This window comes from Arachis ipaensis, chromosome B06 (genome assembly GCF_000816755.2).
Source record: "Arachis ipaensis cultivar K30076 chromosome B06, Araip1.1, whole genome shotgun sequence".
Lineage (NCBI taxonomy): Eukaryota > Viridiplantae > Streptophyta > Magnoliopsida > Fabales > Fabaceae > Arachis > Arachis ipaensis.
In genome coordinates, this window is record NC_029790.2 from 17,109,408 (window position 1) to 17,123,837 (window position 14,430).

General features: G+C 35.5%; 2 protein-coding genes, 1 long non-coding RNA gene and 1 other non-coding gene across 6 annotated transcripts; 2 read left to right on the forward strand and 2 right to left on the reverse strand.

The window, feature by feature from the left end:
* Positions 4,879–4,951, reverse strand: TRNAA-UGC. Its single transcript has one exon. It is a non-coding gene; the product is annotated as a tRNA-Ala (tRNA).
* LOC110263202 lies at positions 5,256–6,381 on the forward strand. Of its 3 annotated transcripts, none has more exons than XR_002348408.1 (2): positions 5,256–5,437; positions 5,904–6,381. It is a non-coding gene; the product is annotated as an uncharacterized LOC110263202 (long non-coding RNA). The 3 variants fall into 3 exon arrangements; XR_002348407.1 differs by lacking the exon at positions 5,256–5,437 and adding an exon at positions 5,463–5,781; XR_002348406.1 differs by lacking the exon at positions 5,256–5,437 and adding an exon at positions 5,464–5,676.
* Positions 6,925–8,296, forward strand: LOC107645738 (U-box domain-containing protein 9). Its single transcript, XM_016349824.2, has one exon. It carries the CDS (start codon positions 6,978–6,980, stop codon positions 7,938–7,940), a length of 963 nt encoding a protein of 320 aa, XP_016205310.2. The 5' UTR covers positions 6,925–6,977; the 3' UTR covers positions 7,941–8,296.
* LOC107645739 lies at positions 11,537–13,715 on the reverse strand. The gene is made up of 4 exons (XM_016349825.2): positions 12,927–13,715; positions 12,649–12,843; positions 12,012–12,260; positions 11,537–11,921 (listed from the first exon to the last, which is right to left on the reverse strand). The coding sequence occupies exons 1-4, from the start codon at positions 12,948–12,950 to the stop codon at positions 11,865–11,867; spliced, it is 525 nt and encodes a 174-aa protein (XP_016205311.1). The 5' UTR covers positions 12,951–13,715; the 3' UTR covers positions 11,537–11,864.

A 14,430-nucleotide genomic window follows, 5' to 3' on the forward strand; every position in this document is an offset into this window, starting at 1 on the left:
AATAGAAGGCAGTATTAACCGAGAAGATTGAAAGGATTTAAAAGAAAATTGCGAGCGTAACACACACACGTATCGATAAGAAGAGTTCAGATAGGCGGGGTAAAATAAAATATAAAGGAAGAATAGAGTGTAATTCACTAAGCAATTTTAAGCTTCCACTCAATATTTTCGTTCCTAGGTTTTCACAAATCTGTAATCAGGCAACTACCTTAAAAGACTCTAATCTGACCCTCATATCTCATTAATTAATTTCCACAATTCTCCACAACCTTCCAACATTCAAACGGAACAATGGTCAACGTCAAATGACACTAGCATGAGGGACCTCTCAGATATACATACAAAAGCAAAGCAAACAAATAATACCCAAGTATATTCAAGTATGACAATTAGCAGATAGACATTTAAAATGTACAATTAAGCAAATCATGACAAGTAATCAAACCGAAATAAAATCAAACAAGTGCAAATGATGCATGCCTGTCCTATGGCTAATGAGCTCATCTATCGATTATACAACAAACCCGACATGTTTGGTAGCTAACCCTAGATTGTCCCAATGTGTGCACATATACCAAGAAGAATTTTACATCTTCAAGGAAGAACGTCCGAAAAGGCATAAGTGTCCAGCCACATCTTACGACAAAACATCAACAGAATCCTAAATCTCAACTTAGAGCAAGTGGAACTGACCCACTGCATCTACCCAGAAAAATTTGTGACTGATAAAGTTTTAAATAACATATCATTCTCAACCAGGAGCAAGTGGGGGGAAAATCACTACATCTACCCCGGGAGACTCAAACCATAACCCAGAGCATGTAGAATCACACCACTGCATCTACCCAGGCAATTATACTTCATCAGACCTAATCTCATTATCACTTTCATCCTCAATCATATTCCTCATAATCAATCATCATCATCCCTCATCATCATAATCATCCTATCTCAACCACATCCCAAAGAAAGTGGAATCACTCCATTGCATCTACCCAGGCAGGTACATTTCAATCAAACTTTATTTCGTTACTAAATTCATTCTAAATCTTACTCTACTTTATTCATAATCATAATCATAGTCAATCATCAATATCTCTCATTATCATAATCATCCTCATCATCCTCAATCAAAATCAATCATCATTTCTCATTATCAATCATTCCCATTACATCTCTTATTACATTTAATCCCTCTTTTCCAATTTACTATCTCAACTAATTAAGTATCCTTTCCTAACCCCTCTACCCCCAATTACATCAACTCTAAACTCATAACAGGGTTTACAGAGTTTCAGAAGACTAGAAGAATAGTTGAGAACTCAAAAATACAAGCTTTCCAAAACAGGGTGGTCATGCGTACGCATGAGTGTAAATTTGCAAAAGTTGCGTACGCGAGAAGTTTGGGTAGAGGAGTCTGCTCACGTACACAGAACACATGCCGCGTACGCATGGTTGTAAAAAACAAAAATGTTGAGTATGCATGCCTTGTCCATGTACGCATACATATCAGGTTCAAGAAAATCTTATATGCTACAGAAATGCAGTTTTTCCATCCCAATCTCTCTCTACCCAGCCCATCCCCTTTCGCCGCCGCTCCAGCTGATGCGTGAGCATCTTTCCTATCTTTTCCTAGTGAATTTGCATTCAATTTGTTGAGTTTAATCAAGAATTAATTATCTTTTAGCCACTATGGATGCTACTTTGAGTCGTGTGCAATTCTATTTATTTTAGGTAGCATTCGGCTGGATTTGATGGAGTTTCCGCAGAAAAAGAGAAGAAGGCGAATGATGCTGTCAATCCTAACCTCTCTGCACTCAAACCTAAATAACTTGAGCTAAAGAGGTCCGATTGACGTGATTCTAGTGGCATTGGAAAGCTAACTTCCAGAGCTTTTCAACGATATATAATAGTATACACTTCTCTTCCAGCTATACGGTCAAAGTGGCGCCTAACTTGGAATTTCTCAAGTTAGGCGCCAGAACCACAAATTCTCCAAAAGCACATGATTACAGGTGCCAGTTAAAAAGGGAGCAGTGGTCCCCCTTCCATCTACTTGATGCTGCACAATTGTTTTTTATTTAATTTTGATTAAATCTTTTATTTTAATTACAAATAGGAAAAGATATTATTTAGTTTTAGAAAATATATTTTACATTAATTAGGATTAGATATAAAAGGAAACTCTTCTCTTCTACCTCATTCCGCAATTTACAGTTTATCTGAATCCTAGTTTTCTCTCTGAACCATGAGCAACTAAACCTCTACTGTTAAGGTTAGGAGCTCTGTCTGTTGTATGGATTGATACTATTATTTTTCTATTTTAATTCATGTACTGATTTATATTTCAAGAATTGTTTTCGTTCTTTATCTTATGAATTTGGGTGGAACGGAAGTAGGACCCTTGTTCTAATTGCGTTCTTGTATAACTTGGAAAAGCTCTTTACTTGAACAATAGCTTGAAAACATATTCTCCTAAATTTCTAATTATTTGGAATTAAAGGGATACGTGACATATAATCCTCTTATATTTGGGTAATTAGGATTTTTGTGACATATAAACTAGAATTGAACTTCACCCTCTAATTGGAATTAAGTGACCAAGAAATTGGCGGTTGATGAATTTTAGAGGAGACTAAAAAAGTCTAAGGAATTAGGGTTTAGTCACATATAGTTTGCCATGAATTAAATCTTGCATGATTAAAATAGTTAGTAAGAAAAGTCAATTCGAAAAATAGATAACTCTGAAGCCTTAACTGTTTCCCCCATATATTATTCACTACTTGTTTACTGCTTGCTGTTCTGATTCTCTGAATTACTTTTTGATGCATTTAAACTCTCAACACTATTTTCTGCTTGTCTAACTAAGTAAATTAATCAACCATTGTTGCTTAGTCCATCAATCCTCGTGGGATCGACCCTCATTCACTTGAGGTACTACTTGGTATGACCCGGTGCACTTGCCGGTTAGTTTGTGGTTATAAATTTCGCCCCACCAGCCCCGCCTCACCGGCTCCGCTTTCTCGCTGCTTCTCTATTTCTCTTTCTACCTAGTTCTTTCGCCGCCGATCCAAATTCAGGTACATCCTCACTCTCCATTTTCATGGCATCTATTTTAAAATTAGAAACAAAATTTCTATAATTATTAGTGTGTTACCTGTTAGTTTATTATTCTATTAGTGTTAGAAATTTGATTAGTGAGGGTTGTGGTGTTGAATGATTCTGAATTAGTTGGAGTATTATACATTTTTTTAAGAATCAGGATATCTGAGAATATTAATTCAAGAATCATGCTTGGTTTATATGTTTGTGTGTATTAATTGTTATATTAGAATTTAGAAAATACAGTGCTTAATTATAGTTTATGATTTAGGGTTATGTTAATTTTTTATCATCTTAATTTAGGATTAAGTTAATTTAAGATTTGTGTCTTGGTTATCATTTAATAATTTAGGATTTATTCTTACTTGTTTGATTATTATTTGTGTTTTGTTTTTACTTTTTTTGTTAGATTGAAAAATCATGGACTATGAGAAAATTTTTTGATTTAATTTTTGACGTAAATTCCATTGGTTTGAATAATTGGTTTGTTTGGTAGGTGGAATAGGATTTCAACCCTTGTATGTTGGTTTGGATTAAGGGTGTTCATGGGTCGGGTAAAACCGGGTTTGATGTGACCCAGACCCAACCCGAAATATATACAGGGCCTATTTGTTAGATCCGAACCTGGGCCCGGATCCGATGAAACCTACACACTTCGAGCCACTATTATATCAGGTAAAAACTGGGCCGTTATCATTACATTACTTTAATACCTTCTTGTAAGCTAGCATGTGAAAATATCTAAATTTCCAAGGCTCCAACCATTATTTGACATGGTAAAATTCACTTAGAAAAATATAACAAGAACCAACCATTCTCCAAAATTAAATCATAACTACAATCAATACTAATATTGTCTAATAACACCAAATATTTAAGTCAATATAAATAATACAATATTATGCATTAGTCTAAAGTCTTATGCATTCTAAATATAAAACATTAACTTCCAGTCTTATAATGACTAATAATACAAAATATTAAGGTTTACAATACTTAAATTCTACATAAGAATAGCCACTATCCATCACTAATAACACAAAATGTTATTTGTGTATGATGATCGGGCCACCGGACCGGGTCCGGGTGACCCGAGCTATGGCCCGGTCCCGATTTTACTCACTTTTCAGATTTCATTTCTTATCCCCGGGTCAACCCCAGGTCACTTTGGGCCCGGGTCTTTACGGTCCAAAATTCTTCAAGCCTAGGCTGGGTCTTCGGGCCAGACCGGGTCGTACACACCCCTAGTTTGAATAGATATTTGATTTGGATGAAACCTTTGAAAGGTGGAGAAATCCAAATTTTAGGAGAGACTTTGTCAAAATTTTAATAAGATTTTGAAAAATTCAAAAATTAAAATTATGTTTTTGAAATTTTGTTATTAATACCTTTTCTCATATTTGTTATAATTATTTGTTATTTCTTGAATTTTTTTTATGTTATTATTTATTGAATTTTGTTATGTTATTAATATGTTTACTGTATTGAGCGTATTAATATGTTTAGAATTTATAAATTTAATTGTGTTTTGATTACTATTAGTAATACATTTTTTTTTGGCAAATATGACTGGATAACATCCTTTTTTTTTTAAACATGGATAATAACATCTGTCAATGAGTCTTTTAAGAGTCTCACATAGACTAAGTGGCTTAAGTGTTTAGAGGCCCAAATAAAAACACAGAATCAAATTAATTGGGCCTTTAATGAAAGGATAAAACCGGAAACAAAAATGAAGGGGGAAAAATCATTAAAGAAAAACAAATATGATAAATTTGGAGATGCGGGGGATCGAACCCCGTGCCTCTCGCATGCAAAGCGAGCGCTCTACCATTTGAGCTACATCCCCACAATAAAATAAACTTACTATTTTATATATTTTAATTTAAAATAGTTTTTGAGTTAATTTAGAATCATATTTGACATCTCATAAAATGAGATTGAATATATTTAAAAAGAAAAAACGAACAAGTATATTAAACTTTACAAAGAGAAACAACAATATATAACATCTAGAAAAATTTTCAAATGTATCTCATTAATTTTAATCGTTATTTTTAATTAATATATATTTTATAATTAAGATCAACGGTTAAAATTATTCGAACACTCATATTTTTAGATACATTTAAAATTCTTCCTAACATTTATCCTCACTTTCTTTTACAATATGATTTCAGTCCAATTAATTTGGACAATACAATATGAGGTTTTTGAGGCAAGCAATATATAAAATGTATGATTCACGTTGTTGAAAAAAAATTTAGAGGCCAGCACAAATGCTTCAAAAATTCTAGGCTGAAGTATATGACCGTAGTTTAATTAGTGGAATAAAGTAATTTTTTAACCCTAATGGTTAATCTAGTTTAGATATCAAAGTGTTTATTTTTAGGCCTAATAAATCTTGAAACTACAACCGAAAAGGGTAGTTACAATAGTACAAAATTATTCTCTTTAGTCTTTAGTCTTTACTCTTTACTAACAATAAGTTGCAATTGACGTGGTGTCTTCTTCTTTCACATGTCCATTAATTTCCTATCTCCTACTTTTAGTAGGGATATTCTTTATCTTTAGGTGATAAAACTATTTTTCTTTATTAGAATATATATAAACGAATGAATTAAATATAGAACAAAGATTTAAATATGATTAATTAATAAATATCACAGAGAATAGAAGGTATTATTGTAGTAATTACTAATTACTACTTGTACCTTTTTTAATTTTTGTAGTGTTGTGATTATGGAGTTTGAAAACAAAATCCATTGATGGCGTCGTTTCTAATTGTGTTTTGTGTTTAGATGGTGAAAGGGGGGCGTGGCTACTGGCTAGGTGTTGGTTGGAGGAGAATAAGAGAAGAGAAGGGATGAGAAGAGAATAAGAATATAAAGAGAGGAAAAAGAAAAGCGTGGAAACAGTGTGCTGTGAATTCTCCCGTGAACTCAGTGTAAGAAAGAGGTCGGTGCCTCTAACTACGCTTAATTGCTCAATTACATTTCTGTCCCTCCACCACCCACACGCTTACGGCTTACGCTTCTGTTTTGTGTGCAAAGCAAACACAAATTCTAAAGAAAAGGAGGAGGAGATGAATTGTGTGAGGTGGTGAATTTTGAGGTGTAATGGCGAGGAGAGAGAGAGGTTTGTCTGCATCTGCGGCGGATGGAGGTGGTGGAAAAGCGGCGGAATTGAAGGAGAAGCTGAGGGGGCTGGTGAAGGCCATCGTGGAGAACGACGACTACACCACGCGCCACGCTGAAGACGCCATCGCCACTCTATCGACTCTTAGGCTCTTCACGCTGTTTTATTTTTATTTTTTTATGTTCTTCCTTTTTAGGCATCTAACCGCTTCCACATGTTCCTCGCCTCTCCGACAACCCAATTGTTCTGTTCATTATTGTTCTGTACTTTTTATTTTATTTGTTGGTAAAATTATTTATTTTTATCTGCTAATGGTAAATAGAACAGAGTGGTTCCAATTATTGACGTAATGCAGAATTATGGATTGTGCCTTGGAATCAAAATCATTCCTTTTCAACTCATTCCTTGATTTTTGATCAATTAGTGAGATCAATTTCATATTTTTTTGGGGTGCACCGGTTGCATGTTTAGTTCTTGTTTGGATTTGTTCATAGATTGAGACTAGGTTATTGTGTGCATTGGGAGAATAATGGCTCTGAGGCTGAGCTCTCCAGTAGTTGTAACAAGAGAGTAGAAATCTGGGGTGGTGTTTTCATTCATTGATGTGTTGTTGCCAAATGCAGACTTATGATCGGGCATACATTCAGAGGTGGTTGGATGAAGGGCACAGAACATGCCCTCAAACCCAACAAGTCCTTTCTCACACTAATCTTACTCCAAATTACTTGGTCCGGGACATGATTGCGCAGTGGTGTAAAGAGCATGCAATTGAGATGCCAAAGCCGGTTCAGGACATCAACCAAGTAGTAAGTAATGCGGATAGAGACCACTTGGATTCATTACTTCATAAGCTGTCATTGTCTGTCCCTGATCAGAAAGAAGCTGCAAGAGAGCTTCGCCTCCTAACAAAGAGAATGCCTTCCTTTAGAACCCTCTTTGGGGAGTCCGTTGATGTGATTCCGCAGTTGCTCAGTCCATTATCGCCTAATACGGCTCATGTTCACCCCGATCTCCATGAGGACTTGATTACAACTATTCTAAATCTCTCGATTCATGACGATAATAAGAAAGTATTTGGAGAGGATCCAACTGTCATTGCTCTTCTCATTGATGCCTTGAAATCCGGAACAATTCAAACAAGGAGCAATGCCGCAGCAGCCATTTTCACATTATCGGCTCTTGACTCCAACAAGCACATCATTGGAAAGTCTGGAGCCATCAAACATTTGCTTGACCTTTTAGAGGAGGGACAGCCATTAGCCGTGAAAGATGCTGCCTCAGCTATATTCAACCTATGTCTTGTGCACGAGAATAAAGGGAGGACCGTGAGAGAAGGTGCAGTCCGGGTCATTCTGAAGAAGATCATGGACCACATTCTAGTTGATGAGTTGCTCGCTATATTGGCACTCCTTTCCAGCCATCCCAAGGCCATTGAAGAAATGGGGGATCTCGGAGCTGTAGCCTTCTTGCTGGCTATCATTAGGGAGGGCACGTCAGAGCGAACCAAGGAGAATTGTGTTGCAATTTTATATACAATCTGTTACGGTGATAGAACAAAGTTGAAGGAAGTTAGAGAAGAAGAAAAAGCCAACGGTACCCTGTCGAAACTTGCGCGACACGGGACGTCAAGGGCAAAAAGGAAGGCTAATGGAATTCTTGAGAGGCTCAATCGATCACCCTGCTTAACACACACTGCTTAAGTTGGTATTGGACTACCGCGTTGTAAATAATTTGTGTTCTTCTTCTGTACAAACGGCCTCATCAGGTAGCTGTAAAAAATGGGAAAGGAAATTTCACTTGTTTGTGTACATTACCTGCATACAGTACTTTTTTTTTCACCTTCACATGCAGTCAAGCATATGAATGTATGAGCAAAGTGTTCTGGCTTTTTGCTTTCTTTCTATTCTGTTCTATTCTTTGTTTGTTTTCAAGAAAAGGTTATCTTGTTTGCAAAAATGTTGCATTATTCTTCAATTTCTCCTCATTGCCTCACTGCCCGTGATATCCAAAACTTTGTAACTACTTTGTCATGTACTCAGCCAATTTAGAATGCTCACAGTTTGCTTGGTTGTTTTGTTTGTTTGTTATTGGTGCCATTGTATTTGGTATTGCTCGTTGGTAAGTCACCATCATAAAGCAGAGAGAAGATATCTCTAATCAAAGTGCGAGGCCATGGATGTTGTAGGTTCTCTCTTTATTTTTTGTTTCCCTGCCAACCTTTGAAGAGTGTCGGCAGTGCCACCACCCTATTATTATTATTATTATTCGTTACTCCTATTTACCCAACTCTCACCAATGGGCAATAGGGGTTAATATGCTATGTATGAAGGTCACACACTCACACACGTTAAATTAACATATTACAATAATCAGTAATTTGACTTGTGTTTTAGCTACTATAATATAGTTTTTTTTTTGGGTTAAAATAGTTATTAAATTCAGTGATGGAATTCTTGGCACCACCGACAGTCCCGAATATTCAAAGTTGCTGACAGTAATACCTAACTATCTAGATGAAGTGCTGACTCGTTCTTCCATCGTATCTGTGTTGTGTTCATTTCCTATGTAGAGTAGGGAGTTACTTGTTCCACCCGTCTATCTCAAAAACGTCCTCTGAAACAGGCATTGGAATTGTTTGGTCTTTATAAAATATTGATTGATTGAAAATAAGGACCATTTGTGCTCAGTGGTACTTTATGTAATGATTCCTTTCCTTTCTAGAACAAGATTCATTGTACCTAGAGTTATAATACCATACCCAATTCAATTCATTACCACAATAAATAGATGACAATGAATAATGATTCAACACACACAGCATTCCCATTGTCGTCACTATATTATAATATACAATAATTGTTGCAAACGAGCGGTGAGTGCGAGTGAGATCACTCGGTCACACAATTCAACGTGTTGAGTTTAAAGCTTTGAAACGGTGGAGGTGGATGCACCAAAATGGATGTGCAGAAATAAAATTGAGAAACGAGAGATAAAAACAGAAATTTACAAGGTCCTTGTCATGGCCACCATTAAAAACCCCACCTACTGCTTCCCAAAAAGCCATTATTCCAAGCCATGCTTCGTGTCCTTTCTTGAGACTCATTCACGGGCTCCACATGGCTCATTCCCAACTTACTAAACTACAACGGCCACCATTATTGTTGTGCCTACACACACATACACAATAATTTCGCTATTTTTGGTAGCAGAAAATGAAAATTAAAGGAATCAATTCCATTATTAATGGAATGGAATATATGGCCCTTTCAACTTTTTGGCTACACAGCCTTTGGGATAATGTTACCATTCATAGTGCACAAGGACAATGAAATGGACGAATGGGGGTGTCTATCTCATCACTTGAAATGCCTGTGTGTTTTCAATTCTTTCGTTCTATCGTCTTATTCACATGTCCCAATTTTTTTTTACAGAGAGAATTGTATACTGTATTGTAATGATGTTTTAAGATGAACTTCCTTGTCATCTAAGCTAACAAATTGTGATATTTAAATTAACACTTGAACTATGATTAGCACATAAATATAAAAACCATAAAGTACCATTTTTGGGGCTCCTTTTATTTTAAAAGTTGTTTGTTTCGGTTAGGTGGTCCTTAGAGAGTGGAGGGCGCATCCTTTTGAGTTTGACAAGCAAACAGCGGAGGATGGTTTAATAACCATTAACCAATCCCCATTTAACATTCAAAAACAAAAAACAAAGGGTCCACCATTTGTTTTATTATATGGTTTTATACCTTTCTTCCCTGTTCTACCTAAATCCAAATGATACTCATTAGTCTCTTAATTAACAATAATAATAATAATAATAAAAGTATCTTATTTTTATTTCTATTGTTTCATAAAGGATTGACATTGCACACCACCTTCATCTTACTCATCAATTCCCAACAATCAAGCGGATGTTCTGCCTAGAAAATATATTCTCCTTTCTTTTTTAAATGAAATTTAATTTTAATTGTGCAGAGCTTCCATGTAAATTGAACACATAGCAGGAAGTTAATTACTTAATTATAATATTATATGGATGTGTATATAGCGTCAGTTCTGTTTGCTTGAAATGGTGAAAAAGGTACAGCATCATGACCTTTCTGAATGGGTTCCAACTTCCAACTTACAATATGGGAATGGATGAATTGAATTGAGAGGCGAGTAAAGATGAAAGAGACGCATTGGTAATGGCTAAAGCTACCTAAGGAGTGAGGACTTAAGAACCAAAAGGCTAAAGCCCTTCTTCTTGGACAAAGGCCAGAGTAGAGGCCCAGTTCAGTGTAGTTTAATTTTCTCACCAATTCTACAAGAAAGTCATGACAAAAAAAAGTGTACATGAAGTTTTCTCACTTACTATTTATTTTAATGCAACTCCCCATATATTTAATCTTCCGTCTTAAATTGCATTTTTCTCATTAATCTCTGAATACAATAATACATTTGACACTAAAAAACATCTACTAGAAAGAAAGAATTTATCACTGATTGCGACCCAAAAACAGGCTACAAACTGCGGATATGTAGCAAAAATACAAGTGTCTGACCAAAAGAAAAATACAAAAGGAAAAAGGGAATTATGTACTATCTTTTTCATGGAATTAATAGAAAAGTAGAAAGCATTTTGGTACTCTACATCTTTCATGGAACATATATTCTCTTGCTAATTTAGCTAATTCAAGTCCATATATCAGTTGGCAGTACAACTATTTTATTATTAATTTCCAAAACATGAATAATCACATCGATTATCACAGTAAATAATCCCTATCAGAGTTTCCTGTGCATATAACATAGGCTTCGATATTTGTTACCTGATTAGCCACCTCGGTGCTAATGTGATTCGAGGCCAAACAGTTTTACAGCCCCATCTAGCGATTGGCGACCACGTAAAAAGTTTTTCTCGGAATTGACTAGTGAATAGTGATTTCTGTCCTTTTCAGTGTGTGACGATTTTTATTTTTATCTTTTAACTGCAGTGTGTGTCCATATTTGTTAAATTATATAATTTTTTAAAGAATAGTATATTTCAAACTACATAATTACAAAGATCCATTAACCAGGGTGTTTTAGACATAAAGTCCCCCTAATTAGAAATTATAGCTAGGAACTTTCTATGGCAGAAGAAAGGTAGATACCAAATCAAATTATAATTGCAAATGCAAGGCCTACTATAGCTTAATTACTCATAGCCATTGGATTTGTATATCAACGTTGTTTTGGCATTATTAGATAAAAGAAAAAGTAAAAAACAAGAGACTTTTTACAAAGTCCAACATTAACGAGAAAGAAGATAAGCATCCGTGAATTCCGACATTGTAAGTTGTAACATCAACTCTGCCACCTAATACCAACAAAATAAGCATTTACTAATTCTAAATTCAAAATAATATTAATGGTAGAATATAATTGCAAGCACGGCTGAAATGAATGTAGACGACCAAATATCAAATAGTAGTACTATTACTACATTGATCATTATAATTTATAATTTATAATTTATATACTACCACTATAACAAACAAAAAGAAAAAAGGGCATTCATTCAGCATTTGAGGTGCATCAAAAACTATAATCACCACATAAGCAAGCAGCTTCACTTAGAAGAAAGAAAGATGGTCATGAAACACATGCAGCGGGTACCAAACACTTGGAAATGAAGCCCAGCACTTTCTTCTGCAAAAGTCAACAAAATATTATTAGGATAATATAGTAGTGCTATGGACAAAAAGAAAGTGAAAATAATAATTAAAAAAAAAAAGATACCCTTTTGGTAGAACGAAGGAGCTGGGGAGGGATCTTATAAAGATCTTCGTCAACGGGTTTTGGTCGAGGAGGGGCCGCTGATTGCGGAAGCGGAACGACGTCGTGTTGCTTGCTCCGTTGCTGTTCCGTCACGTCCCATACTTTCCCTTGCTTAAGCTTTCTCATGTTTCCATTTCCATTTCCCTTAACGTTAACGTTCCCATGAGAGCACCTCCTTTCTCTTTCTCTGTTCCTGTTGTTCCTATTCCCCTGCACAAGCGCATCAGAATTCAGAATCACTATTCCTTGTTTATTTGCAAACTCCAAAACTATGGTAAATTAAAAGGGTTTTAATGTGGTTGGTGAGACAGAAATAAATGGCTCAAAAACAGAACCAGCGTACTGTATCAACTACCAGATCCTCCCTCACGAGGCATGGGTCACCACAACACACATTTATGTGCCACCCACTGCTCAAAATCTTGAGGGTTCGTACTTAGAAACCACCTCTCATATTTCATGTGCAAGGAGTAAAGACAAGGAATGACAGCAAGGCCCTTTTAACTCGATTTAATTTAATTTCCATAGCTAATTTGAAAGAGCTTTTTAGAGCAATAAAATAGAAACAAAAATTGATAATACTGGAAAAGAGAGAGACCTTTTTGAGAGTAGAAGGAGGTTTGTGAAAATCAAGAGAGTAAAGGTCGCGAACGCAGGGATCACTCTCTCCGGAAGAGGAACTATAACGAACCAAGCCAGCTTGTCTTGCACACTCGAAGTACTGAGTTATTGGCAACTCGTTCGCGAATTCCCAGTTCCCAAACGCGGGTATCTGCCCACTTCTCTTCCATTCCTGTATACCACGCAACAACACATCAATCATTCACGACATACATGGTTACAGAGAAACTTGAAATGAAAGAAATCACAGCTCACATCCATAGCTGGAGAGTGAAACATGCAGCCACACAGAGCAGCGAAGCAGATTGAAGAAGATGAAGTGAAGTACAAGACTGGGTGAATGTGGGGTTGGATTAGAATGTGTTAGTTTTTAAAACGAAGGAGAAACGTGAAGAGAGGAGCGGGGCCTAGGGCCTGGGGCCTGTGGCCTGGGCTTTGTTTGTTTCTCCCGATAAAAACACTGAGACAGGGGATATAAATTCGTTGCTCAGAATTTCGACCAAAAAAGTAAAGGCAAACCCAAAGGACGAGGCTGACGGTGACTAAGTATCAGGGGGAAAGGCTTTTCATTAATTTATAATAATGTTTCCAGTTATTGCGGTGATAGCAATAAGTATTGAGGAGGAAGAAGAAGAGGCACAAAAAGGGGGCCTGGCCTGGAAGAAGTGTAAATTGAAGGGGGAGTAAAATGGAGATGGGATAAAGAGGAAAAGGACATGACAAAGGAGAAGAGGATGGTGGTTGTGTTGTATGTAGGTTAGATTTGGGGAATTTAGTAAAGGAAGGAGTGAGTGAGTGAGTACTGTTGCTGACAAGTAGGTGTGGGTGGGTGGTATTACTGTTACTGTGTTTGTGTAAGCGACCACTGAGAACTACAGAGCAGAGCCTATGAGCTACGTGCTATGAATGAATGAATATCTGATAAAGCTTCAAAGTGGAATGCCAATGGCCGCTGCAATTCTGTCCCTCTTGACCCACTTCTCTTCCTCTTATACCCCCCTGGCCCTTTTTCTCTCTCCGTCTTTTTCTTTGCCTTCAATTAGCTAAAAACGTTCTCCAACTTTTTCTATCAACAAATAAAACCTTGTCCGGATATCACCAAGGTTATACTATATTATTATATCTATATTTTTATATTTATATTTAGTGATGTATTAAAAACATTATAAATATAATTTATTAAATAATCATAAGAAACTTTTTAAGTGAAAACTTTATTTATTTTGTAGGGTAAGTTCTGTTATAAAATTACTGTATAAATTTTTTTTGAATCTCGTTAGGGAGTCAATGGAATATTTATACAATATATACAATGGGTTATTTATTTAACTCAGTATGAGTTAAAAAATGAATATCCAGACTAATTTCTCAAACACAATACACTCGTACTATCCAAAATAACCATCCAGATACCAGAGATAATAAACATATAATATCCTACTAAATCGAATATCTTTAAACCCCCATTGTACACAATGTATTGGCTCCTTATAATTTCTCAATTTTTTTTATTTATCTTTTACTATTTTTTTTTAACTTCTAGTGTTTAGTAAAGATTATATTTTAGACTTTTTAAATTTAGAAATATTATATCATGTCATAAAATTATTCATTCAAAATTTAAATTAATATAAAAAAACATGAATAATTATATTTTTAATCATCTTTAATAAGTTCATATCTATATATATTATGATATGCTGATTTGTATTTATACCAATTTTATAACCGTTAAATTTTAATATTCATGAGAACTATT

What these genes read in the sequence shown, in the direction of transcription:
- LOC107645738 (XM_016349824.2), top strand. Translation starts at nt 6,978, where the DNA reads ATGATTGCGCAGTGGTGTAAAGAGCATGCAATTGAGATGCCAAAGCCG.
- LOC107645739 (XM_016349825.2), bottom strand. Translation starts at nt 12,950, where the DNA reads ATGTTTCACTCTCCAGCTATGGAT. An exon ending in TTCACTCTCCAGCTATGGAT is followed by an intron (nt 12,844 to 12,926) that starts GTGAGCTGTGAT and finishes CGTGGTATACAG; the next exon opens with GAATGGAAGAGAAGTGGGCA. An exon ending in CTCCTTCTACTCTCAAAAAG is followed by an intron (nt 12,261 to 12,648) that starts GTCTCTCTCTTT and finishes GCGCTTGTGCAG; the next exon opens with GGGAATAGGAACAACAGGAA.